Source organism: Chrysemys picta, chromosome 6 (assembly GCF_011386835.1).
Source record: "Chrysemys picta bellii isolate R12L10 chromosome 6, ASM1138683v2, whole genome shotgun sequence".
Taxonomy (NCBI): domain Eukaryota; kingdom Metazoa; phylum Chordata; order Testudines; family Emydidae; genus Chrysemys; species Chrysemys picta.
The window spans coordinates 84,360,387-84,387,156 of NC_088796.1; the positions used below are offsets into that span (position 1 = coordinate 84,360,387).

General features: G+C 39.3%; 1 protein-coding gene across 22 annotated transcripts in view; it reads right to left on the reverse strand.

Moving 5' to 3' along the window:
• Positions 1–372: 372 nt before the first annotated feature.
• SPIN1 (spindlin 1) overlaps positions 373–26,770 on the reverse strand; it is a 120,041-nt gene continuing 93,643 nt past the window's right edge. For all 22 annotated transcript variants that reach the window (XM_065599333.1, XM_065599327.1, XM_065599334.1 and 19 more), the window contains 3 exons: positions 12,410–12,663; positions 10,971–11,204; positions 373–4,092 (listed from right to left, as the gene is read on the reverse strand). In XM_065599333.1, the coding sequence (XP_065455405.1) occupies positions 3,893–4,092; positions 10,971–11,204; positions 12,410–12,663 (688 nt within the window). In that variant the 3' untranslated portion in view covers positions 373–3,892. The remainder of the gene's footprint in view (positions 4,093–10,970; positions 11,205–12,409; positions 12,664–26,770) is intronic.

Consider the following 26,770-nt stretch of genomic DNA (forward strand, 5'->3'; position numbering starts at 1 on the left):
AGAGTGCAAACTATAATGTGCACTGAAAATACATTAATTTACAGGCTCTTCACATATGTGCAGAATTCCCTTACGCAATTTTTTGTTGCATTTTGAGAAAGTAAATTTAAGCACTATGCTTCACCTTAATCAGATTTCATCCACTTTAAATGCCATCTTATCAACATTCATACCTACTTGGCAAAAGAAGGAATAAAGATTTGTCTTAGCAAGCAAAGATGTTTCAAATGGCAAATTATTATACCAGGATAAATGGCTCAATGTTAAAATAATAAGTCCTTTTTTAATTATAAAACTGAAGAAACTGCTTCTTCACAATTTTAGAACACACCACTACATTTTGCTCGTGAGAACAAAATTTACAGTCATAAGTTGCACATAAAGGGTTTATTTTAAATGTTTTAAGGATAGAGTTACATCATAATTATAAAAATTACTTACAGAATTAAGTAACAGATTTAAAGTGTTTATACTTCTAAATGCAGAGAACAGGGAACTGTCTACATTGTTCAAAATAAAATAAAAATAATGAAACCAAGCTCTAAAGATGAAGTCATTACCTAATTTTAAAATGTGAACACGAAGACCTTTGAACTATACACATACCAAGAACCATCCAAATTGCACTAATGATGTAAAATACAAAAAGCACAGCATTTTAAAGGAACCAGAAACTGTTTTAGCTGTAATTCACCTTCCCTGAATTGATTGTAATTGCTGCTGTCCTCAAAGAAACCTTCAGTTTTAAAATGAATCAATTAAAAAAAGACTTTTATGTATTGCAATTTATGAAGTTTAAAAGGGTTTTCCCCAATGTATTTAGGTCTTTATGTATTCTACTCCAACTTAATTTAGGGTTTGGCACTCAAAAGAAAAAAAGTTGTGGTGTTTTAGATTCAGCTGTGATTTTATTTACTAGTGAACAGAATACATGGTCCCTTCAAATGCTGTGACACATACAACTGGAAAATTACCTTCTGTTGGCACTATGCTCGCCTCACCAGTGCATTTAGTCCTACTAACAACCATTAAAACAGCACAATAAGCAAATTCACAAAAACTGAACACAAAATAAAAACAAAAACAAAAAACCTAAACATTTTAACATGCAACTTTAGTTTGTTACATTGAACATTCTACCTTCTAAGCATGCAAAAAAGGATGGTCTGCATTTAAGATTTTTTTTTCCTTTTTAAAATTTTACATGGCAGCCTGACATCATACACACACACACATACGCACACACACACAATATACAACAATACTACAGCAGGTAAATGAGAAAGGCCAATAACTTTTATACACAGATCCTGGCTTGTGCTGTGACAAGCCCCATGATAATTTTGGAAAGTAATGTTGAACCCCTAGAACAAGGAACCAACATTTAGTTACCAGGGTAACGCAAGCACTGCATGCAGATCTGAAACATGAGCCTAAAACAAAGCCCAAAGCAGAAGGGCAGGAAGTGGAATTAGTTTCAAGCCTCAAAAAAGGTGGTTTAAACTATCAAAAAAGAAAAAAGAAAAAGAAAATCCCAAACCAAAAAACAAAACCAAAAACCAACAAAGCAACAGACAACAGGGGACACTTAAAAGGCCGTAAAAATTTACAGATTATACTCCACTAATTGGTAGATTATGTGGTATAGTAAAGTGGCTTGCAGAAAACCCACAAATGCAAGCCTTTAATGCTAAAAATGTTTCAGTAGACCTGAACTTCAAATATTTCAAAACAAACCTTGTTTTCCTCAGATGTATAGCCCAAAATTCACTGTACTACGTTATGCACGTATCCTGTGTATAATCAATACACTCACTCATTCTTGTGCCACAAATATCAACTTGGGCTCATGGAGCCAGGCTCAGCTTTGAGATTTACATGCAGGACTCTTAAGAGTCAATAGAAAACACATAACAGATCTGCAGGATGAAAACACTGTGTTGCAAATCTGCTCACTTTGTTCAAAAACACAAGGAACATTTATGATTCAGGTACTTAGTACTTAAGGACTGCATTGAGAAGCTATTAACTGAAAGACAATAGCCTGCCTTTGGTCGCCCATGATGAAATACTGGACATAATGCAATAGTAGCAATGGACAAAGAATTAAGGTACTGTATTTATATGGTGAGTATTTGTTACCATTCAACAGCATAATGAGGCACAAGCCTTAAGGCTAAAATATGAAGTCAGGCAAAAATGGATAGAAAGGGGCTTAAACCACTGAATCTTCAATGTCAAGAACATCCATAATAGAGGTCATCTGGGCCTCAGATCTCTGATTAACAGCACCTTTTTTTAGCCTTCTGTGCAAGGTTGGGATCTGGGTGTTCCTCCCCTCAACAGCAATAACTGGCTTCACATACTAGCCATCTGTGAAGCAGTGCTTTCAAACTTGCAAAGCTCTGCCTTAATATGACATGACAATTTTGTTGCTGAACTGACCATTTTTGCAATTCTGATTACTTTTAAAAACTGCCACACTTAAAAAACTACTTTGGGTTACAACTATCCTGCAAGATTAAAACTGTGAAAGGATCTGCTGCTGTGGGCTGCTATTTACATCCACAATCTAATGCAGATGACCGAACCACTGAGGCTGCCTATAGCTTTCATTAGTTAGTACACCACTGGCATGCAGAACTCTAGTGTTCATTGAATGAAATTCACGTAACAGCATACCTCAAAGCGAGTACAATGTACACCACAAAAGGCGACAACAGGTTTAAGCTGTAGATGCTTTGTCCGGACACTCGTAGAAAAGCCAGAAAGAAGAGCTAAGAAAGATGTTTTCTCAGGGGGAAAATAATAAAATAAAAAAAAAGGAATGCAGCAGAAGGCAACAAATGCTTCTCCTTCTCTAAAATAAGTCTTTAATGTAAGAGGACTGTTCTTTCATGAGGTTTTTGTCTTTACATGTAACAGATAAACTATTAGGCTTTTAAGTCCACACACAAACATCCAGGTTGCTAATTTTGAAATTAAATGAGAGACTACTGATTGCCAATGTGTAGTCTAAAGATCTTTCTGAAGTAACATATAATGTTATGACTGTTGTGGCACCAAGCACTTGGGTTTGTTAAGAAGTGTGTATAACAAAAATACAACATTTAGAATAGAAGGCAGCCTTGTTTTGTGTAGTTTTACTGGTTCCTTCAACTTGTAAATGTGGGTCTGCATTTTCGAATCAACAGTTTATATAGTTGATTAAACCTTTTATAGTTTAAAGCCTTTTCACTGAAAGGTGCAAGTCAAACACTTGATGTTGTACTGCCTTGCGTCTACGAAGATGCACGAATATTCCCATGTACTGCTAATTCTTAAAAAGCTACTTTGAAATAAGGTGTAGAAACACAGTAGATTGATGTTACTTGGGTTAGGCACTCCTTAAACACTGCACAAACCAACCATTTACTTTTTTTGAAATCATCTCAGCCCCAACCCTGAAAACAAGGACTGCCAGTAGCCAAGAAATTAAATTTAATGTTACATAAGAAGGCAATATTGAAAATATCAAACTACACTTGCATGTGGCAGTTGAACAGGTGAGTGCGAGGTTGAAGAAAAAGTTAAAGGCTATGAAAATTTTTTTAGATTAATGATTACAATACTAGATCAACTTTACACAGCTTGGATTTGCAGCTGTTTACTTTAACTCCCTCTCCCCAAAAATATAGTGACTTCCTTCAAGAAAAGGAGTTCCCTTACACAAAATGTGTCATGTTCACACAAATTTGTTTGTATTATTCAGAACAAAACAGTTTTGTTGGCAGAGATTGTGGGTTCGCAGGGACATTTAAGCTTTCATTAAACTGGAAAGCAGTCAAGTCTTTGTGTCTACAAATTTTACATTTAATAGTTCCACAAGTTTGGCAAAAGTTCACGATGATGTCTAAGATGTTTTCACCAAATCATAGACATAAATATGGAAATCATCATCAAACTTGATGAAATAGACAGAAGGTTTGGCTTCAACTTGATGAATGACCATGCCAGTCCTTTTAGAGCCATCTTCTTTGGCATATTCAACTTGTTTGCCTACCAGGCTGTCCACAACTTCACCTGGTTCCCGTTCTGCTGGAGGTGAATCATCTGTAACACAAAAATATGATGTGTTTAGTTAGGAGTTTAAGGATTTTCAACCTACATAACAACTGCAGAGACCTCTTCAGAATGTATAAAAATATCAGGAGTCGTGAGTAGAGATGAATTACAATGTTTGAGAAGAACATTTTAGAAGTTGTTGTCTATTCAGTCAAACAGGGTTCATCAGTTCCACAATTTACCATTACAGGAAAAAATGTACTTGGGTAAAATTCTGGTTGCAGTGTTAAGAAACTGAAATCTTATACTAGCCTTCTAGACTTCCTGCATCCATTAGCTCTTATGTAGTCACATGCACATAAAGCAAAGTAACAAATGAGGAAGTTCTTTGAGATGTGTGGTCCCTGTCTGTATTCCACTGTGGGTTATGCATGCAGACCATGTGTCTGGAGCTAGAGATTTTGAAACTAGTATCTGTGTATGTGCCCTGGCTCACCTCTATAGTTCCTTCTCTACCATGAATCAGATAAGATCTGAAGCAGAGGGTGGGAAGTGCATTACAGATAGGGACCACACATCTTAAAGACCCTCCAGTTACAGGTAAGTCACCTCCTTTTCTTATTCGAGTGATGGTCCCTATTGTAGTCCACTATGAGTGATTGACAAATAGTATCTAAACAGGAGGAGGGTGCGAGGATGTGGCCGATGGGGCTGAGCAGACTACCATTGTTTCACAGGAGGCATCAGCAGAACAATCCTGTACCAGGGAATAATCTCTTGCAAAAGGTTGAATGGAACTCCACATAGCTGCTTTACAAGTGTCCAGGAGGGTACCTCCTGAAGAGATGCTACCTGCTGTTGCTTGCGCTCTGGTGGAATGAGCTCTTAGCCCCAGCGTGAAGGGGGAGGGGTTTGAGAGCTGATAGAGTAGAATGCAGCCATATACCCATTTGGATATTCTCTGGGTGGAGGTGGCCTGCCCTCTGACTGTTGTTGATACAGAGACAAAATAGTCACAGGGATTTCCTGATTGATTTTGTTCTATGCAGGTAGAAAGCCAAGGCTCATCGAACATCGAGGGAGTGGAATCTGCGGAAGTGTGTGGTTTTGGGAAGAACACAGCTAAGTGAATGGATTGGTTAAGGTCAAATTCCAAAACTACTTTAGGGATAAATTTGGGGTGTAGATGTAAGAAAACCTTAACCTTATGGAATACAGTGTATGGAGGGTCAGCCATCATTACTCCAAATTTCCCAATGTTTCTTGCTGATGTGATGGCTACATGAAAGGGGACATTCATGGAAAGGAAGGACATGGAGCAAGCAGCTAAAGGTTCAAAGGGGAGTCTTGTTAGCACTGAGAGAATGAGATTCAGGTTCCACTGGGATGCAAGCTTCTGAGTAGGCAGGAAGGTTCTTACTAAGCCTTTCCAGAATCTATTAGGCAGTGGGTGTGCGAAACCTCAGTAGTCTTGAGAAGGTGAATGGTATGTACTGATTGCTGCCAAGTGGACTCATAAGGAGCTGATGCAAGGAGCCATGACTCCCTGCACATGACAATAGCAGTTGCCATAACTCTAGAAGAGATATCAGTGGCACTGACTGCAGATTGGAGGGTGGTCCTGGCTATCAGTTTGCTTTCATCCATCAAAGCTAGGAAATGAGCTCTGTCAGTAAACTTCACAAACTTGCCATAGTTCAGGGAATTGTATTTAGCCAGCAATGCCTGGTAATTGGCTATTCTGCACTGGAGGCTGGATGATGAGAAGAACTTTCTTCCCAGTAGATCCAGGTGTATATCCTCCTTGTCTGCAGGAGTAGACCTGGCATGTTGTTGTCTGGTCCTTTCAGAGATGGCATGGACCAACAACGAATTAGGAGCTGTGTGAGACAACAAAAATTCTTCACCCTTAACTGGCACATAACAATGCTTCTCTGCCCCTTTGAGGGTAGGAGCACAGGTAGCAGAGGTGGCCAAACTGTACTAGCTTGTTCCAGTATAGTTTTGTTAACAGAGAGGTGCAGCATGATTAAGAGATTGCCCTGGATCTCCTCAAGGAGAACATGAAGCTCTCCAGTGACTCTGCAGAGAAGGTCCCAGAATTTTCTCTTCCTGAAGTCATTGTGTGTGTGTGTGTCGGGGGGGGGGGGGGGGGGAGAGAGAGAGAGAGAGAGAGAGAATGTATGTATGTATGTATGTATGTATGTAGATGCAGAAGCCACCGCTTCATCTGGGGATGATGATGGCAGTCTTGCTGGTTCTGGTGGAACCAACACATAGTATTCTTCCTCTTCTGTCAGATCCAGAGGTAGATCGGAGCAAATAGGTGCTAGAATAGGAGTGCAGGGGATGATGCTGCACCCCCTGGGTTGAAATGGTTTCTGTCATATACAAGGTTACAGTTTGATTCAATGGCTCTCAGCACCCCCATTATATAAATTGTTCCAGCACCCCTGATTGGAGCATTCCCTTACAGAGGAGGCAAGGGGTGACTCCCTAGTAAATTGGATCGACTCTGCAGGGTGGTACTGGTCCCGAGGCCCCCAATATGGCCAGCAGGAGGGGTCAGTGAGTGGTCACAGAGGCCCCCGTGGCCTGGGGTGCCAACGGCTTTAAGTCAGATGAGGTGGGGGTTGTTCTTGAGCTTGTGTGGGTCTTTTGGGTAGGGAAGGATAAGTATGGTAAGGGATGAGCAGTTCATCAGCTGGCTCCTAATCTTCCGAGGAGAAGGCTGATTCCGATTCCAGTGGTGGTACCATTGGTGCCGTTGGAGGGGAAATGTATTCTGCATCTGGTGGGGTGGGAGTTGATCAGCTCTATCCTGCAGTGGTTTCTCTCAGAGGAGATATTCTCTCCTGGAAATTGAGGGTCCCGATAGAGGAGGGGATTCTGAATCCAGGAAAGAGAAAATATCCTGGGGGTGGCAATAGATTTGGACCTCTGTGGTATAAGGGGGACTCTGCTTGTCTGGATAATCAGAGCCAGCAAGGAGGGTGGTATCCCGCAGTGATTGGGCTTTATCAGTACTGTTTGGAAGCAACTGGGAATGATGGTACCAACAGGACACGGTCTGGAACCAATGGAGCCAAATGCTTATAAGCTTTCTTGTTGCACCTCTGGGACTTAGTATGTCCTAAGTCCTCATGGGCTGAACTAGTAGGTTTGCTTACAGCTGCATCGGACTTCTTTGAAGTGAATTTTCAGGAAGATAGTCTCTAGCTTTCTAGCTTCCTGAAAAGGCCTCGGCATAGGGTCGGTGGGGGGAGGGGGGCGGAGAAGAGGGGGGGAGGAGTATCTCTCCTACATCAGACTTTGCAGCAGAAGGCGCACTCCTTGTGGAATCAGGCTGATGTACAGGGAGGGTTCCCCAGCCTGGGTCTGACTGGATACTGCACCTCACCACGATATGAGCTTCCTCAAGTCAGTACAGATATGAGCAGTACGACATGAGCTTCCTCAAAGCAGTACAGATAATGTTAGTGGTCTTCACTGACCGAGAAGGATTGCAGGCAGGAAGTACAGAGTTTGAAGCCCAAGGTCCTGGGCATAGTCCAGTACCCAAATGAGGTACAGGGGGTTACCCCCCATAGACTAATCTAATGCTAGAATTGTTAAAACTGCTTAAACTATAAACTATTAGGAGTGTTAATTATTTACAATGAGATTATTTATTATTTATAGGAGAAAGTTGAAGCTGTGGATGCTAAAGTTGCAAGAAACTTGAGTGATTTTCTCAGGGCTTTATCCTAAACTTAACATCAAGTTTATTTAACTTAGCCTTCTTTGGTAATCGGAGTGTGGCTTTAAAAAAAAAAAAAAAAAGAAAACTAGTGTAGGTTCAGAATTCCTTCTGAATCAGACGTTGGGTATGTCTATACTTACCTCCGGGTCCGGCGGTAAGCAATCGATCTTCTGGGATCGATTTATCGCATCTTGTCTAGATGCGATAAATCGATCCCAGATCGATCCCGGAAATGCTCACCGTCGACGCGGGTACTCCTGCTCCGCGAGAGGAGTACACGGAGTCGACGGGGGAGCCTGCCTGCCGCGTGTGGACCTGCGGTAAGTTCGAACTAAGATACTTCGATTTCAGCTACGTTATTCACGTAGCTGAAGTTGCGTATCTTAGTTCGAAGTTGGGGGTTAGTGTGGACCAGCCCTTTGTTTGGGAAAAATTTAGTGTCAGGACAAAAAAACAAAAACAAAAAACAAAAAATCGATGTCATCTTTTCCTCATGGAATACAGTAAAAAAAGGTCAGCCATAAAAGCCTACAGTTCAGTTACTCTCCTTGCAGATGTAATAGAAAAGAAAAAGGTTGTCTTATGGACAGGTGGTAAAGCACCCTTCCAAAGGTTTTAATAGAAGCTCCATCAATTTAAGTGCTAAGTTTCAAGCCCACACAGACATCCTTGGGACACTGAATTTCTGTACTCAAGAGCACAATTCAGACCACTAGCTGAAAGGTTCCCAAACCTAGGGAAGACTGACTGTTCCTGGTATAATGTCTGGAAACACAGTGACAAGTACGAGAGGCTCCAACATCAAGCCCAGGAGATCAGAGTATCAGAATTCATTAACTCAATCTGTAACTACGAAAAGCATCTACGCCTTGTCCCCTCATCGGTGAGACGGGGGTGGAGGTGGGAGGGGAGAGGAGTGCAGGAAGGGAAGACATAAAACGATGGCCGAAGTCCAATAAAAAGCCATTTGTCAGAGTTGGGATCCTTTCCTGTCCTTAAACAGAAAAAAGGACAAGGGACATTTTAAATTACTTTTAGTAGAACACAGATTTATTGATTCATGACCCCATTTCTGAAACAGAGTTTGTACCACTGACTATTTAGGAACAGGTAGAATTACAGCCTCCATCATCTGTGATTCATGCTGGGGGCACACAAGTTTTTTCCCCACTGCCAGATGGAGAAGCTGGGTTGGTCTGATAATTAGCATATCACTCCAAAGAGCCATTAAGTCACAACATAGGCTGTAACCATGAGTATATCTTGGTTGTTCAGGTACAATGACACTGGTGTGATATTGTCTACTAATAACTGTACCACATAGTCCTATATCTACATGAAGAGATAGTTAAGAACCCAATGAATGGCTTCCAGCTCTAATGTTTATGGAAAGCTTCACCCATCAAGGACTCCAGCAACCAAATGAACAATCCATTATAAAGCCAAAGCATCCGTCACAATTCATTCACCTAGATAGAAGGGTAAAGGGGTCCACCCTTGAAAATTTTTTGTTGTTATTTTTTTAAAAGGAGTTTTCGTGTTTGTTTTCTATATTTGCAATTCAATATTTTCTACCTTGGAAGACAGTGAATACCTGGAGATCTACTATTAATATAACAGCACAATATAACAGGACAAGAAACTCATTCATTTAAAGTGGGGGCATATGATTTTTATTCAGACTATTTAAAATACTGCTTTTTGTTTTTCCTCTGTCTTGTTTTTAAAGATTCAGCACTTCTCTCCTTCAGTTAATGGAAGAGAAATCTTCTAGTACCCATCTGATACTCCTTCCCCTCACCAAATCCACAGAGCAGCCAAGGGGGGAAATGGGGGGAAAAAAAAATCAAACTAATAGTTTCACTGCTGATCGTTTTAGCAGAAACGCTGAGCTAATGTGCTTAATAATCATAGCTGGATGTAGGGGTAGATATGCTACAGTGAAGTGAGGGAGACAACCTCTTTCCCTCCAAAGTTTATACAGTGTAACCTCTATTCCTGGCCAAGAGGGAGACAAGAGATACAGCCCCCCTTCTCTCTAGTACCAAAAGCTTCAACCGCCACCTGGATTAAAAAAAAAAAAAAATCCAAGACGCACAATCACCTCTCTACCTTCCTGGATTTCAAAAACCCATCTCTTAAAATCTACAGCCTCTCCTGGAATAACTCCTGTAACAAACATGGTCAATACGAAATCTGCAACATACGGAACACGAAGTTTGGGGGCAGTGTAAAGTGAAATTTAATCAAAAAGGGAATAATATTAAGACATGGCTAATTTTTAATGAACTAACATTCAAGTCTTTAAATATCTCTAAAAGAATTCTATTCTATTCTTTTTATCATACCAACTTGCAAACAAACTGGTTATTCCTATCTACAGTTACAGGGCTGAAAATTAAATTTAGGGAAAAACCTTCACTATGTGTATATGTTAATTTCATCGTGTATCATAATGTTTGAATGGCACATGTGCACACACATCAGTTTCCCTTACCATCTTTGCTATAGCTCGACTGACTCAGAAACACACATACCAAAAGTCTTTAAGAGTTATCACCCAAAATTCCCACGTCCTGATGTGATCATTTAAGAAAACAGTGTTTAATTTGATGACAATGATTCTAATTTGTGCAAAATACTTTGAAAGAAATTCCAGATTCCTTTGTTACACTTGCTGTATGTCTGGTTTAGAAACACAGACTGTCAAGGACTACAAGTGTTTTCCTACATGCATTGTTTCATTTTAAAATGAACACTTATTTCCAACCCTCCCCCCCCAAACACACACAACATTTATTTAGTGTACATGAATTCATCTAGTTTCACTTTAGCCCTTGTGATCTGTTATATTTAGTTAAAAGGTAACACAAAGGAACAAAAAAAGCCTAACTTTGCTTTCCCATCAAAATAGTGCTATGATTAAAGCAATATTTTTGAGGGAGAATACCTAAAGACATGGAAAAAGTGGATGGTGGTAGGATAAGCTAATAAAATTACCATTTTATCCTGGTTTCAAATGACCACCATTTAAGAGTCATCCCTAATATTAAGATCATATGAATCTTCTGCAGTTCTTGCAGTTCGTCAGCTCTTTCATTTCAGTAAACAAACAAACCCAATGTTTATGGAAAGTGAGCTGTCATTTTGGTTTAGAAGAAAAAAAACGTACTGGCGTACTTACTGGAATCAGGCATAATGCGGAGGTCACCTTCTTTATAGTCATCTAAGAGCTGATACATGTACAAGACAGGATCCTTCTCATAAGTAATATAAAACCACGTGTTCATTATAGGAGCTCGAGCCAAGACCATCCCCCTCCACTCATCTTTTGAGCCATCTTCTGTTTCAAACATATGTTCCACAGCTTTGCCAATCATTGTGTCTGCCAAGTGGGCATCACTGATTCGAGATGAAGCTGAAATACGTACACAATATTGCATAAAATTCAGAACCACTCGGAAGCCTGCATACTACATCTTCAATAGAAATCATAAAAAGGGCTTCATTCAAATTGTTTTCTTTACAAAATAGACAAAATAATTATATGAATTAACTGGTGGATATTTTTATTCTCTGGGTATATCCAGATTACAAAGATGTGGAATTCTAGCTATGGTTATTAAATAAGGGCTTGTCTACATTGTCAGTTATTCTAGAATAGCTATTCCTGATTAAATTCCATGTGTGGACACACTTACTCTGGAACAAGAGCATCCACACATGGAGCTAATCAGGAAATTAATCCACTTTAAACTCACACCCCTACTGTAGTCCAGATTAATTTTTATGTGTAGACAAGCCCTAATTTACACTACAAAAAAGTACAATTAGAAACACTAAGGAAAACCGATTGTGGGTTACAGAGCAGATACCACAACATTTTTGTTTCTATTAAAAAAAAAATTTTAGCAAAAGGGGTGAGGGCTGATCATAAAATAGCCTCTAAAGTTTTCTACTGTCACTGAATTTTTTTCTTCTTGAAACACTGCTAACTCCTTGCAGCCAATAAAAAAAGATGATCTAGTTTGAGAGTCAGTGACACTTGGCGTGAATTCTGAACTTTAATAAGTGTTTCAGACATCCTACAGGTTTTAAAAATTTCAGACTGAGCTATTGAAAACAAACACATTAATTCAATTATTTCATTTTTAAAGAAATTTCACTTTATTTTTATTACTTCTCAGGAAAGGCATATGAGAAACACTTCATACAGGACCACAGAATATGTAGTACAGCAAAGAAAATTTTCATGAAATTGAACTGTAAAATGTGAACTCTCACTCAGCATCAACAATTTAACATGTAACAGAAATATTAGTCTAAGCATTACATAAGCTTTTTAGAGCGAAATCTTGGCTGTGAATAAGGTTGATCAATATTATATCATATATAAGTGTGCCAATTAGATGACAATTTACAGTACTGAACTTCTATAGCACTCAATGTAATATAAAAATAAGTTATTTAATTTGAGAGAGTAAAATTCCCTCCTCACTCCAAAATAAGGAGAACATTTACTAATGAAAGTCCACAGACTTGACAAAATGCAATCCAGCAGCTCCATCCAGCATCCTGTCAAGAGCATGCAATATATATGTATGTGCATCAAAAAGCACTTACCAACTCTGTCTGGAAGGACTTCAAGCGCTGACACTCTTTCATCTTTGTGCAGTTCTAGTCCATAGACGCAATCAAATCCATCATACTTAATAAGGTAGAGAGAAGGATTTACAGGAACCTGATCAAGAACTGTCCCCTTCCATTGTGTTACAGGTCCACTCCCTTCTTTCCATCCATGCTGTATTCTGCACCCTACAATATTTCTTCGGGGCTGAGAAATGGGTTTGCTAGGTCCTACGTTGTTTCGATGCTTTCTGTATATAGATACAAACAGGATTAAGCTAGTGTGCAGAAAAATGTTTATTATTTTATTTATAATCCAATGTAGTTCAATGTTTTATTTTAATATACAAGTATTCCTTATTTTTTTATTTAATGTCGGACAAATTCTAATGCAGCTTGTATTATAGTGCACTTCTTTTTGAATAGGCCAAATTACTGTACTAATTGCCTTAAATTATTTAGGAAACACATTACTACAATGCTGAAAAGAAAAACTACGGTCCTGTGATCAGTTGCTATGCTGCCAAATAATTTGAAACTAACCGAGCTGGTCAAATTTTTGCCCTAACAGATTTTCAGCAAAAATGCAGTTTTATCAAAAAAGTGTTTTGTAGGAACTTATCAATTTTAACAAAAATTGACAGAAAAAGATCCGAAAGCTGCATTTCAATAGTGTTGGCTGAAATCTTTTAGTGTCTACTTTAATATTAAAATATTATATTCTACATTACACATCTGGGATGGTTTAGGTATACTTGATCTGCCTCAGCATGGGGAGCAGATTTGGGTGACCTTTCGAGGTCTCTTCCAGCCCTACATTTCCATGATCCTACATATAAAATATAATATAAAAAAGTTTAAACATTTCCTGAAGCAAAACTGTGCTGAACTGAAATTTTTCAGAACTTTCAATTTGTGGGAAATTTTGAACTTTCAAGATTTTTGCTCGGATTTGGAATGAAATTTTTTGAAACGTCAGAATTCCTTGCCAATTGAACCTCCTGAAAGCACAACTCACCTGTTTTAAAAGCTCAATTCAGACATCAAAAGGAAAGTTTAATTAGAGCCATGCCTATATCTCCTATTAACAAGGCATCAATATTTGTCAGATGCTTAACTAATCTGAGGCCAATATGAAGGATGCCTCTCACACCCACAAGCAGGATAAACAGTAGCCATTAGCATTTGTTGGTCAACAATTTGTAGTAGTGTTTATGTATTTTCTCTGTTCTCCATGCTTATGCTGGAGTTCAAGTAACTTTTCAAACTATCAGTAAGTGCAGCATCGCCTGAGAAGTGCTCATCAAACATAGGCATAGCATGCCAACAAGAAAAGTACTCTTTTGATGGTCCTTTTCAGTACAACGCCACTAGGGTCAGATGCAAGGAAGGAGCAGGATGGAAGATTCTCCTTAGAGTGAGCAGTGAGGACTAGCAATCCACTTCTGCTCCTCTCTCTCTTCAGTGGTTTATTCTTTCTTTATGGAACCGGCCACCAAAAACAAATAATTGCCAGCACAAACCACTTGCCAATGGTTAATAATGCCAAGTCTTCATCAGTTATGGTTGTGAGAGATCTTACTTTTGCTATCTGACAAAGTAGCAAACTGTAACTAGCAGTATTTAACATTCAAAAGTCTTATCTTTGTAATTCATTAAAACAAGTGACAATTTATAGCATCTATGTAGGAACTATATGGTTACCAGTATATTGTAGCCATTTTCAAGAGATAGAAATATATGTATTAAATTATTTCATATATTATTTTAGCTTGCAATAATCTGCACCATTAATACACTATTCACATGGCTATCAGATTAAGATAAATCATTGTTTTTTCTTATGATAAACTTTAGATAATTTTAATACAGTTTTACAATAAATACTGTTTGCTGCAACCTTGTCAACTTCATTTAACCTGGTACAAATATTTACACAGCATTAATTACTTTAATTATTAGAAACTGAATGTAACAAAAAGCAACCTATACCATTCTCCGAAAAAAGTTGGCAACAGTGTAAAGCATTCTCAGCAGTAGCGAGCAGCCTCTCAGATCAGTTACTTACCTTACTTACGTAACTGAAGCTCAAGCTGCATAGTTTCCTAAGGGTATTCTTGCCCCAGGCACCTGAGACTGGAAGATTTTTCAGTTGCAAGGTCCATTGATCTGTGCCTGCATCCTACACCACCTTGTGCTCTGAATCAAGGACATTAAGGGGTGGCACAGTCTGACCACCTCTCCAGTTCCTAACTCTACCCTGAATCAAGAGAGGATGTGAAAAGAGAGGAAGGAGGGTGGGTTGTGCAATACCCATAGGGACCACACATCTCAGAGAAGTCCAGTTACTGCAAGATAAGTAACCTTACTTTCTTCTTCGAGTGCTGTTCCCTATGGGTATTCACTGTAGTTGACTCCCACGCAGCACTCATTGGAGGAGGAGGGTGCAAGCAAAAATGCTGTGCCATAGATCGCAGGACAAAAGTAGGCATTTGATGGTGAAGCTTGAGCAAGGGCTTGATGTCCAATAAAAATGTGACTCGAGCCCCAAGGTGCCAGTCTAAAGATTTTTGAGGTGAATTCTTTGCAGGGAAGGCACTGAGGTAGCTTGTGCTCCAGTTGGGTGAGCCCTGACACTCTGTAGCAAAGGGTCATTCATAATCACGTAGCCAAGGAGGATGCAGTACAAAGTCCATTTACAGAGTCTTTGCAAAGGGACTGCTTCTCCTTTAATTCTCTCAGTGATGGAAACCCATAGTCTCAGCAACTTCCTAAAGGACTTTGTCCTTTACAAGTAGATGAGAACTCTGCAGACATACCTGTTACTGTGGGGTTTGGAGAAGAAAATAGGCAATTTTGATTCAAGTGAAATTCAGAGGGAACCTTTGGATGAACCTGAGATGGAATCTCAAGGGGACTCTCTCTGTGAAACAGTATAGGGAAGGGTCTGTTCGAATGGTGGGCTGAGAGAATCAGGTTCAGGTTCTAGAGAGATGTAGGTTTTCATAATTTGGGGGGGGGGGAGGGGAAGAGAGATTCTGATAATACCCTTTAAGAATCTCACACCTGTAGGATGGGTGAAAACCGAGCAGCTCACCATCAGAGGATTGAAGAAGTTAATAGCTGATAAATATACTCACAAGGAATGAATAGATAGACCAGATGTCTTTAAGGACATATCTTCTCCAGACTAAACAAACCCAATTTTTTTTTAAATCTTCCCTCAGAGGTCATGTTTTCTAGACCTTTAATAATTTTTGTTGCTCTTCTCTGGACTTTCTCCGATTTGTCCACATCTTTTCTGCAATGTGGCACCCAGAACTGGACACAACACTCCAGTTGAGGCCTGATCAGCATGGTGTAGAGCGGAAGAATTACTTCTCTTGTCTTGCTTATAACACTCCTGCTAATACACCCCAGAATGATGTTTTCTTTTTTTTTTTGCAACGATGTTACATTGCTAGCATATATTTAGCTTGTGATCCACTATGACCCCCAAATCTCTTTCTGCAGTACTCCTTCCTAGGCAGTCATTTCCCATTTTGTATGTGTGCAACTGATTGTTCCTTCCTAAGCGGAGTACTTAGCATTTGTCCTTATTGAATTTCATCCTATTTACTTCAGACCATTTGTCCAGAACATTTTAAATTTTTAATCCTATCCTCCAAAGTAGCTGCAAGATAACAGCTTGGTATTGTCCATAAACTTTGTAAGTGTACTCTCTATGCCATTGTCTAATCACTGATGATTGTAGAGTGTTTCGTGCTGTTAAGGATGGTTTGGACCTCTTCCCACACGATCTCTCTAATCTCTTTGTCTATCCAAAAACCATACTGCCAGATGGAGGGACCCTGCCTTGCAATGGTTGTTCTGGTCTCTGTTCTGAGGCCGTAGGTTCGGGAACGGTTGTAAGCATATGCATGGGTAAGAGGTGCAGGGGGTCAGTCCGACATTTCAGCATGCTCTTTGCTTTTGGTATGGTCAGTGCAGATACATGCTCCCATGAGCTCTAGACACACCCCTACCTGGGTGTGGAGTCTGACTAGATGGGAGAGTAGGGGAGAAGCAGTCGTTTTCTTCAAGAACTTACGAGGCTATTTATCCTGCTTCTTATGGGGACATTTACCCATACCCTCCTCATGTCTCTGTTTAGAGAAGTCCTCAAATTTGATCAAGGATCCTGAGATAGGGAGTGCCAGTGCTGGAGGGGCACTACTTGGTAGCTCCAGTCGATGTGCTGGGAAGCTCAACATCCAGGATCAGATTGGGGCCCCATGGAGAGCTCAGTTAAATATCTGGAAAGCTAGAACTCACAAAACTGTCTAGTTCATGGGGGAAAGAATGGCAGTTCTCACACTTAGAAGGAATGTGTAATTCCTTGAGATAGTACAGGCAGCTCTTGTGAGGATCACTAACGAGGAAGACCCGGAAGGCAGGCAATTCATACCACCCCTTACACACTTGGTTTAGAGCATGAGGTGGTGTAGAGCGCAGGCATGGACTGCTACTGAAAAATCTTCCTGTCTGAGGTGAGTGGAGCACATGCTCACCCAAAGTGAGTATCAACAGGGACCTGCACTCAGAACAAAGAGTGCTTGGCAGAGATCCAAGACATGACGGATAGTAGTGAGATCTGGAAAAACTGTTCACAGAATGCTTCCATCATTCTATAAGGTTGCTGAAGTACAAAATGTACTATTCCATCAGATATAATTAGAACTATACATTCACTGGGACCTGCAATTCCTCTAAATTTCTCTCAACTCCAGCCTTGCATTCTCCATGAAGAAATTCTTGGTGGGCAATTCAACAGTATTTTCTTTATGTTCAGATTTCATTTCTGTCACAATTATATGCAGTCTTTAGCAGTATTTTCTAGAAAGGCTTTGAGTGGCCACCCTGGCATCACAGGTTACTATAACACATACATTACTGAAACCTTTTCCCAATTAAATACAGCAGAAACATGAAGTTCAGTATTTTGTTTTTATAAGCAACTTTTGTTAAGTACATTTTCAAAACATGTGTGTTTAAGAGATATAACAGGTCTCTGCTAATTTCTCTTGTTAACTTTTCTTACTAAATACACCTCTACCTCGATATAACGCTGTCCTCGGAAGCCAAAAAAATCTTACCACATTATAGGTGAAACTGCGTTATATCAAACTTGCTTTGATCCACCGGAGTGAGCAGCCTCGCCCCCCCCCCCCCTTACCGGAGCACTGCTTTACCACCTTATATCTGAATTCGTGTTATATCAGGTCCCGTTATATCGGGGTAGAGGTGTATATCCACTACAATGTCAGCAATATTTCATTAGGAAGGAATCAGTGATGTGAAATTTGTTCCTGCACAATGAAAATAATCTGATTTTTTGTGCAATAAGTTTACTTCAACATAGAGTCCCACGCTAAGACATCTTTTGATTAACTGTTTGGTGAATAAGCCTAATTCTTTCTGAATGCTAACTGAAAAAAATCTATTAGGACAAGTGTTCAAAGAGACACTACCAAGTTTAGATAATTTTAAACAAGTTTTTGAACGTTACCAATACCTTAGAATTAAATTTGAATTTTTAAAAATATCTATCCCCCCCACATCATTTATACTTTACATTTCACTCATTTTAGACTTAGTAAACCACTCTATTTCAATTTTGTTTATAGTCAGTTTCACTTTCTGGTTATAATGCATATAATGCTTCAATATTGGGACTGCAAATAATTCAGGGGGATATTTAAATAAAAACCACTCGTCGTTTTCAGTGAAATAAAGTTCCACAATCACTTTAACTTAAATTTTGGGCCTGAACTACCTTTAAAATAACTAACAAGCTTCTACCTCATAGCTACTTTTAAACACACCACTGCCTAAAGAAAGCATCATGAATGCAAACTTATAAAGTAAAAGCGAACCAGTATCTCTTCCAAAAGATACTGAATTTAAGAATAACTATTTCCAAAGTGTTTTACAGTTGAAGAGACGCCAAATAGTTTTTTTATTGTACTGAGATTTACAATTGCAAATTAAGATCATACATGAGGAAAATATTAAAGTCAATGAACAGCTGTAATAACTTAATTCTAGTTTAGCGCTACTTTTTAAAAAAAATGAATGGTTTTACAGCACAATTAAAGTTGTTTGGGTGCCCTAAATGTGCCTTTCCAACCTTAACATATTTGGATTTTTTAAACTTAATCTTAACTCTCTATTTCCTGGTCTTATGCTGCTTGTTTCTGGGATAATTACAAAATCCTTGTAATATATTTTACCCTAAGTTAGTGATATGTATTTTTAACCTTAACTTCATTTTAGCAGTTTGTCTCAGAATAGAGCCCAGAAATCTTAGTTTCTCCAACATGCTGCTATCCATCAGATAATCATGTAACTTACTGGCAAAGTGTATCATGACCATCTACCAACCAGAAGAAACAGAGCATTACAGATGAAAAACCAGCTGTCTTTAGTAGAAGCATGCCATCCTGTTGAAACAGTAGCCTTCTTTATTCAGGGCATGGATAGCTTCAATCCCATTGGAAACCTTCAGTCTCATTGTAAATTATGGAAAACTATGGCCATTGTGAGTGAAGACATTCCCTCCCTCCACCTTCTCCATTATATTCACAATCATTAATACTGTAAATGTACTTACTTGGAACCTAGCTTGAAATGAGTTATCTATTTCGAAGGTGCAAAAGGTAATAAAAATGAGCCATTTATTATCAAAAGCAATCTGAAAAAAATGAGATTTCTTAAAGGTTCAATTTTAAACTAAATTTTAACTCTAAGTACGCAATTTAGTTGAAAACCCCTGCAAGTTAAATCTTTATCCACTGGTTATCTGCTACAAATCTGTGGATGATGCTCTGTATTCTTTGTATATAATAAAGATGTTTACTCTTTCTTCAGCTCAAAACAAGTCCAACTTTACCAAAGGCGCTACCATCCCCCATTAGTATTGCAGAGAATAGGTTGTCCTCTTATTTAGAGATCTTCCTTGAAATATGACAGAGCCGGTACTTTGAGTTACCAAAGTGAAAGGTGAGAAGCACCACTATGATTGCACTACTGCTACTGCTATTCTTGCATTTCCTGTTTCCAGTTGTACTATAATGATGCAGAGGAACCTGTTGCAAGACACAATAATGGTGTAAATACCTGTGCCCTGTGGCAAAAAGTTCTGTGCAACACTAGTTGAGTTACAGGCATTCCAGAGGCTTACAACACTGGTTGCAATGCCTAATGCTGTAATGTAGTAAGCTGTCAGGCAGCCAAGTCCCAAACAATTAAGGGCTTTGTAGAGGGCACTATATTAGTACAACCTGGTAGGTGACAAAAGGATAACTGGGGTGGTTTGCCCTGGAGTGGAAAGATCAAGTCCTAGCTAAGCACAGATAAAGTGCACTTTTGGCTACTGCTGCTACTTGATCACCTCACCATACCCTAATAAGACCTAATAAGATTCCTAGATTTTGCAGCTTGCTAAAAAAAGTCAGAAAGAGGCCCCCCAGTCTAGGGATTTGTCCACATAAACCTTGCTAATCCTTTCTTGATGTTTTCCCAGCCAATCATCTCCATCTCGTGAGGCTTAAGCAGCCATTAACTGACATCATCCAGTCCCTAGTCTTAGTTAGGCACCAGGAAAGTAAAAGGGGAAGTTAGAGATGTGGTATTTACATGTGTTCCATTTTGAGTGCATATGCCTGATGTGCTGGAGAACAGAATGCTTTAGTCAGCAGTGACTGCTGATTGCACCTGCTCCCTTGATTACTTTAAGCCCTTCCCCCTTAAGCAGGGTTGTCAATGTTGGTTGGACATATTCCTGGAGATTTCATCACATGACATAATCTTTAATTACAGATTAATCTTTAATTCCTGGAGACTCTAGAGCAATCCTGGAGGGTTGGCAACCCTATCCTCAATGCTATACGGGTTGGTGGAGTGACCAACCGAGTCTCAGTTCCTGCATCACGATCAAGAGTGGACTATTAGACTTGTTAGTATCATGGAAAGTAGGGTGGGCTGTGAACACATGGAAATACCACTGTGAGTTTCCTTAGACTGCAATGCAGCCTTTCCAAACTGGGCATCTGAATTAAGAAGTAATGGCTAGTGAAAGTATTACTCCAAGCAGCAGCCCTACAGAAAATCAGCTACGGGTATTTCCTTGAGATGCTGCAGAAGTTACCTGAGGTCTGCTAGAATATAACCTAATATGACCTGGAAGTCCTAAATTGGCCACCTCATAACATACCTTTATGAAGTGTGGCACCCATTTAGATATTCTCTGAGTTGAGGCTGCTTGACCCTTGGATTTCTCAGCAATAAATATAAATAGCATAGGGGGCTGCCTGAATGGTTTGTTCTAGTCAAATAAAATGACTTAAATATTAAGTCTTTATATGTCACAAGACTTTTATATGTTAACCAGATTCTCTTTTATGCTGGGTAACTATAAATGTAGTGCCCTCTACCTATTAAAATGTCTCTGACCTTCAGTTGAACCTTAGATGATAAAGGAAATATATATTCAATAATGGAATGTGTAATTTTACCCTTATCTTGCTAACATAGCCCATATGTCAAGGAAGGAACCCTTGGAAACTAATAAGGATTTCTATTATTATAGAAGTGTGTTATAATAAACCAGCCTGATTAATTGATATGGGGTTCTTATAATCCAATTATGTTCTGTGAGAAGAGTTATTTGTTATCACTGATGTTTTCTGTGATTTATCAAATGACCCAGTGGAAAGAGGTTTTCAACTCATTAGGCTTGTTTCAACAGGTATTCTTAATAATAATTGGAATAGAAATCCCTTTAGTTTATCAATCATGTAAGTAATTAGGTAAATTTGGGGGAAACTAAAGTATTATAAAGGAAAGTTTTGGGTGTTAGTTTGGGAGTGAATAAACTGCCATCATTCTGCCAGTTACAAAAGGGAAACAAGCTGCTCTGTCTTCACCATTTGCAGGAGGTGGTAAAGCATACTTTCTTTTTTGTATTCTGTATACTGCTGTATTCATCTTTGACTAATGACCTCTGATTAAATAATTCCAATTGAGCTGGTTATTTGACATCTCAAATCATTAATAAAAATTCAAATATGCAAAGCTCAGAGGACATCAAGAGTATGTAATGCAGCCTCACAATTGAATTAATGAGGCTTTGGAAAAAACAGGTTAGTGAATGGACGGATTTAAATTAAAATCAGAGATAAATTTCTTCCTAAAGTAAGGGCATGGCCAGAGTGTAACTTTCAACGTGAAAAATGCAATGATTGCTTGCAATTCTCAGACCCTGGGTGCGGACAGAATTGCAATGAGGAATGTAGTCTTCATAGACAAATGAAGTAAAGAGCATTAGTCTAATGGCTACAATGGAGGTTCCATCAGGCTGGTAAGCCTCACATTATGATTCCAAGATGGAGGGGGTTGTCTTATTGAAGGAAAAACTCTAAAAAGTCCTTTTACAACCTTTAACAGGTATGAGAAAAAAATTGGATAGTCCTGAATTGGGAGAGGATGTGCTGAGATAGCCGCCAAACAAACAAATAATGAGCTTAGCAACAAACCAGAGGTTTATAAGGATAATAGATATTGAAGGATGAGAGATTGATGTCTTTTACGGAGAAACATTATGCTGATAAGCCTAGGATGAAAAATGCTTCAAGTTTGGAGTATAATTTGTCCTTGGGGATTGCTTTCTGCCCTGAATCCATATGTTGTCTATATCACCAGAACAAGTCTTCTCCAAGTCTGTTAACCAGACAGTTTCCATGCCATGAGGTGTAGCGACAACATATCTGGATAAATGTTTTCCCTGTTATGAGTAATTAAGTCTAGTAGAAGTGGTAAGAGATATTGGCAATACCGAGAATTTCTGATTTCTGTGAAACAGTCTTGCATGGGCCAATCCAGAACTACTAGATGACTGAGGCCTTCTGAATTCCTTAACACATATGGGATCAGAGGAATTGGGAGATAAGTGTATAATAGGCCTTGAGACCAAGGGATTATGAAGGTATCTCTTTGAGAACTCAGACTCTCGTCCCTTCCTGGAATAAAATGCTTTGCATTTCTTTTTCCGTTCAGTGGCAAACAGATCTGATTGAAAATGGACATGATGTCTGAATTCTTTCTGAACCATTCATGATTCTGAGAAAAATGTCTACTTGGATGCTCTACCAGCATGTTATGTAGGTCTGGAAGATGCACTGCAGTTAGTCTTATGTTGTGTCAGATACACCAGTTCCATAGAAGGACTGCTTCCCTGCACAAGAGCATTGGTTTGGTTCCTCACTGTTTACATAAAACATCATGGTGGTATTGTCAATTCTTACCTGTACACTCATCTTTGATATGAGGTAGAAAGGCGATGTAGGCAAGCTTTATTGCTCTTAGCTCAAGGATGTTGGTATGAAGGCACGTCTCTCTAAGACCATTAATCCTGTACTGTAAAAGTTGTTGAGATGGGTTCCCCAACCCAAGACAGAAGAATCAGCCACTACTGACTTGTGTGAAGTGCTGGGAAGAACGGAACTCCCCTGCAGAACTGATGTAGATCTTTCCGTGATCTGAGGGAGTTCACAACTCCTGAAGAGATGTGTACCCCATATCTATTTTGTGAACAGCATGGAAATGAACGATCCATAAATAGTCTTGAAGCCTATGAGAAGCCATGGGATCTAAAAGCTGGAGACGTATCCTTCTTGTAGTACATGGATTTTTATGAAGTTGATTGATCAACTCTATCACATTCTTGAATCTGGTTGTGGCATGTATTCTATGGAGGTTTGAGCACTGAGTAGAAGCCCAATGAATTCTATCTTCTGTACTAGGATTAAATGAGACTTTTTCAGATTCATTCTCAGTCCCAGTTTGGACAGCAGATGTATGGAGGTACCAAACACTGTTTATTACCTGTTCTAGAAACAATCCTCTCACCAATCATTGAGATAGGGAGTAAACCTATGCATTTCTCTTTCTGAGATGTGCCACTACCGTAGCCAGACATTTCATGAAAGTTCTTGGGGCTGACTACTCAAAAGGCATCACTCTAATGATAATTTGTGTTGCCCGCTACAAAAAATACAAGCATTTCCTGTGTTCTGGACGGATTAAAATGTGTTTTGTAGATCAAGAGCTGCAAACCAATCTAGAAGACCTATGAAAGGAAGTATGGAGGGCAGAGTTACCACTAGAAATTTGAACTGGCACATGAAGAAATTCAGATCTCTCAAGGCCCACATTGGATGTCAGCCTCTGGGTTTTTGTAGGACTAGAAAAATAGCAGGAAATAGAACCCTTTTCCCAGATATTGGGGGGAATCTCCTCCATAGCTTCAAAAATCAAGTGTGACTAAGCCTCTTGTTGAAGGATATTTTCATGAGGAGGCAGCTCTGAAATGGGATGGGGAAGATGATTTGTGGGTAAGAATGACTTAGAATTAATTTTCAGTACCCATCTGTTGCTGGTGATACTGTTCCATACTTTACATTATTTCCAGATATGGTCCCAAAAAGATGCAGGGAAGGGATAAAGATCCTCCAGGATTGGTTAGCAGCTCTTGATATATACATCAAATGACTTCTTAGAGCAGCCTTAGTAGTATTTGAAGTCGATGAAGGTATCCATGCATGTATATGTTGTTGTTTCTTAGAGAAACCTATGTTCTCTGATAAAGAGGATTAAAAAAAATAGTAACAAACTGTTTCAGTTGAGTATAATATTGAGACTGCTTTTCCTTATGTTGCAAAGTATAGATGCCTAATAACCATAAAGTGGTATGAGAGTTTCAATGTATGTAATAACTCATCGGTTTTAAAGCTGACCAGATCCCTCCAAAGGTGAGGTCTTCCAGCATAGTTTGAACCTCCTTTGGCAACCCAGAAAACTGGAGCCATGACACACACCACGTAGTAATTGGTGCTCTCTTGATACTATATAAGCAGCATAAATAGAAGCTTGTAGGGGGGCTTTTTAGTTATTAACTATGTAGATACTCAGCCACTTTAATTCAAGTAAAATGATAATCTGATAGAAAAACCTGATAATTCACTATGCAAAGTTGAAGGCTAGCTGATCATTTCCTAAAAAGTCCAATCTTCTTACTGCTTTCTCCTTTGGAGTAACTCTAAAGGACTGATATTTCAACTTCTTTTGTGCTGCAGTCACATCTAAGTGACATCCTGGAGCAGGATGTGTATAGGAATATTTAATACCTGTTGACAGGAACTGATACCTTATTTCAAATTTCTAGAGGTTGGTGGTATAGATTCCGGAGTGTGCCATAAAAGCTGGGCTAATTCTAATAGGTCTTCATTTATAAGTAAGGCAAGCCTCTCTGCTAGAGACATGAAAAGTGTCCAATAATTAGGGCCCTACAAATTCACAGCCATAAAAAAAGCGTCACGGACTGTGAAATTTGGCCTCTCCCCATGAAATCTGGTCTTTTGTGTGCTTTTACCCTATACTATACAGATTTCACAGGGAAGACCAGCTTTTCTCAAACTGGGGGTCCTGACCCAAAACAGAGTTGCAGGGGAGTCGTGGTAGTGTCACCCTTACGTATGTGCTACCTTCATAGCTGGGTGACTGGAGAGTGGTGGCTGCTGACTGAGGGCCCAGCTCTGCAGGCAGCAGCGCAGAAGTAAGGGTGGAAATACCCCATACTATGCCATCCTTACTTCTGCGCTGCTGCTGATGGTGGCTCTGCCTTCAGAGCTGGGCTCCCAGCCAGCAGCTGCCACTCTCCAGCTACCCAGCTCTGAAGGCAGCGCTGTTGCCAGCAGCAGTGCAGATGTAAGGGTAGCAGTACCCCCCCCCCCCCCCCGCAACTCATTTTTGGGTCAGGGCCCCTACAATCAAAACACCGTGAAGTTTCAGATTTAAATAGATGAAATCATGAAATTTACAATTTGTAAAATTCTATGACTGTGAAATTGACCAAAATGGACCGTGAATTTGGTAGGGCCCTACCAATAATGTGTTCTTTTTCTTGAATAGTATGAGCTCCAAATCTCTCCAAAGCTTCTGCCATTCTGCAGACCAATTCTTGAAATGACTTATAATCATCTAATGAAGATGCCTGAGGAGGAGTCAGCCTCATTCTGTGAAGAAGATGGAATATGCTCTGGGAATGTTTCAGACACTTGTTGCTGAAATATATGTTCATGCAGAAACTGATAAAGAAAAAAGAGTCTGGTTCAACAATACTTAGATTGCTGTGATTGCTTTTGCATGATAGGCAGATCTGGAGGTGAAGGAGTTTTAACCCTGGAAACTGAAGCTGGGGAATATTTTGATTTAGGATAAGGCCACGGGGCCAGTGAGGCCAAGCAGTCTGTCCATATGGATAAAATGAGAGTGGCGAGGATGGAGGAGTACCAACTAGGGTCTTTGAACTAACATGCCTATATTTTCCCATGTCTGACCTGACTCGCAAACATATATGGGTCATAGAAAGGTACCACCTAAAAGGTAAGAGAGTGAAACATCCCCACTATCAGAAGACGAATACCCATCCTCCTGTGAGGTGGGAGGCTGCTCCTGAGGTGCTCAAAGAATTACTCATTGAATGGGCTTACCAAAACTACCACTCTTAGAAAGGATACCAACTGACAAAAACATCTAATACGACTGCATGGAAACAGCCAAAACACTGTGTACTTTGTACATTCTGTTTGCATATAAAATATACTAGAGTCATGCCCAAGCTTCTACTAATTTCTATTTATGTGATCCATTCCTCTATCTGTTTGAACATTGGATGGAACACTGAGGAACACATTTGATGACCGGCAACCTTGGATTGTCACATACTATTTTGTAGAAGAGTGTACACTGAAAAAGAACAAACAGGCACTTAGAAAAAATGTTTAAGAGTCATACAATGCACCTGCACTCAGTTTTTGTCTTCAAAGTGTCCCATCAGAAAACTAGCCAGACCCAACCTATTTAGCTGTTAAAAACAATGAGATCAAACATGTCCAGACTATCATACCTTCTCCTCCCTCAGACTAGCTCTTTCCATCATCTACTTCCTCTTAAAATCACAAGGTGAACAACAAATTAATCCCCTTTTTTTGGGAGCGATGACAGTGTGGAGGGTGACGAGATACCCCTAACAAAAAATAAAGCATTCTTATAAAGTGTTGCAGTATTTCCAATCACCACATTTGAAAAAATAAGTATGGGAAACCTCCATGACAAAAGTGTATTTGAAATGAAATTACTGGAACACAAGTAGTAATAAGAAATCTCTTATATGTCTGACGTTATTTTCCAGATGTAGTCGTCAGTAAAAATACTTGATGAGAATAGCTTTATACTGACCTAGTCACAACACACCATTTA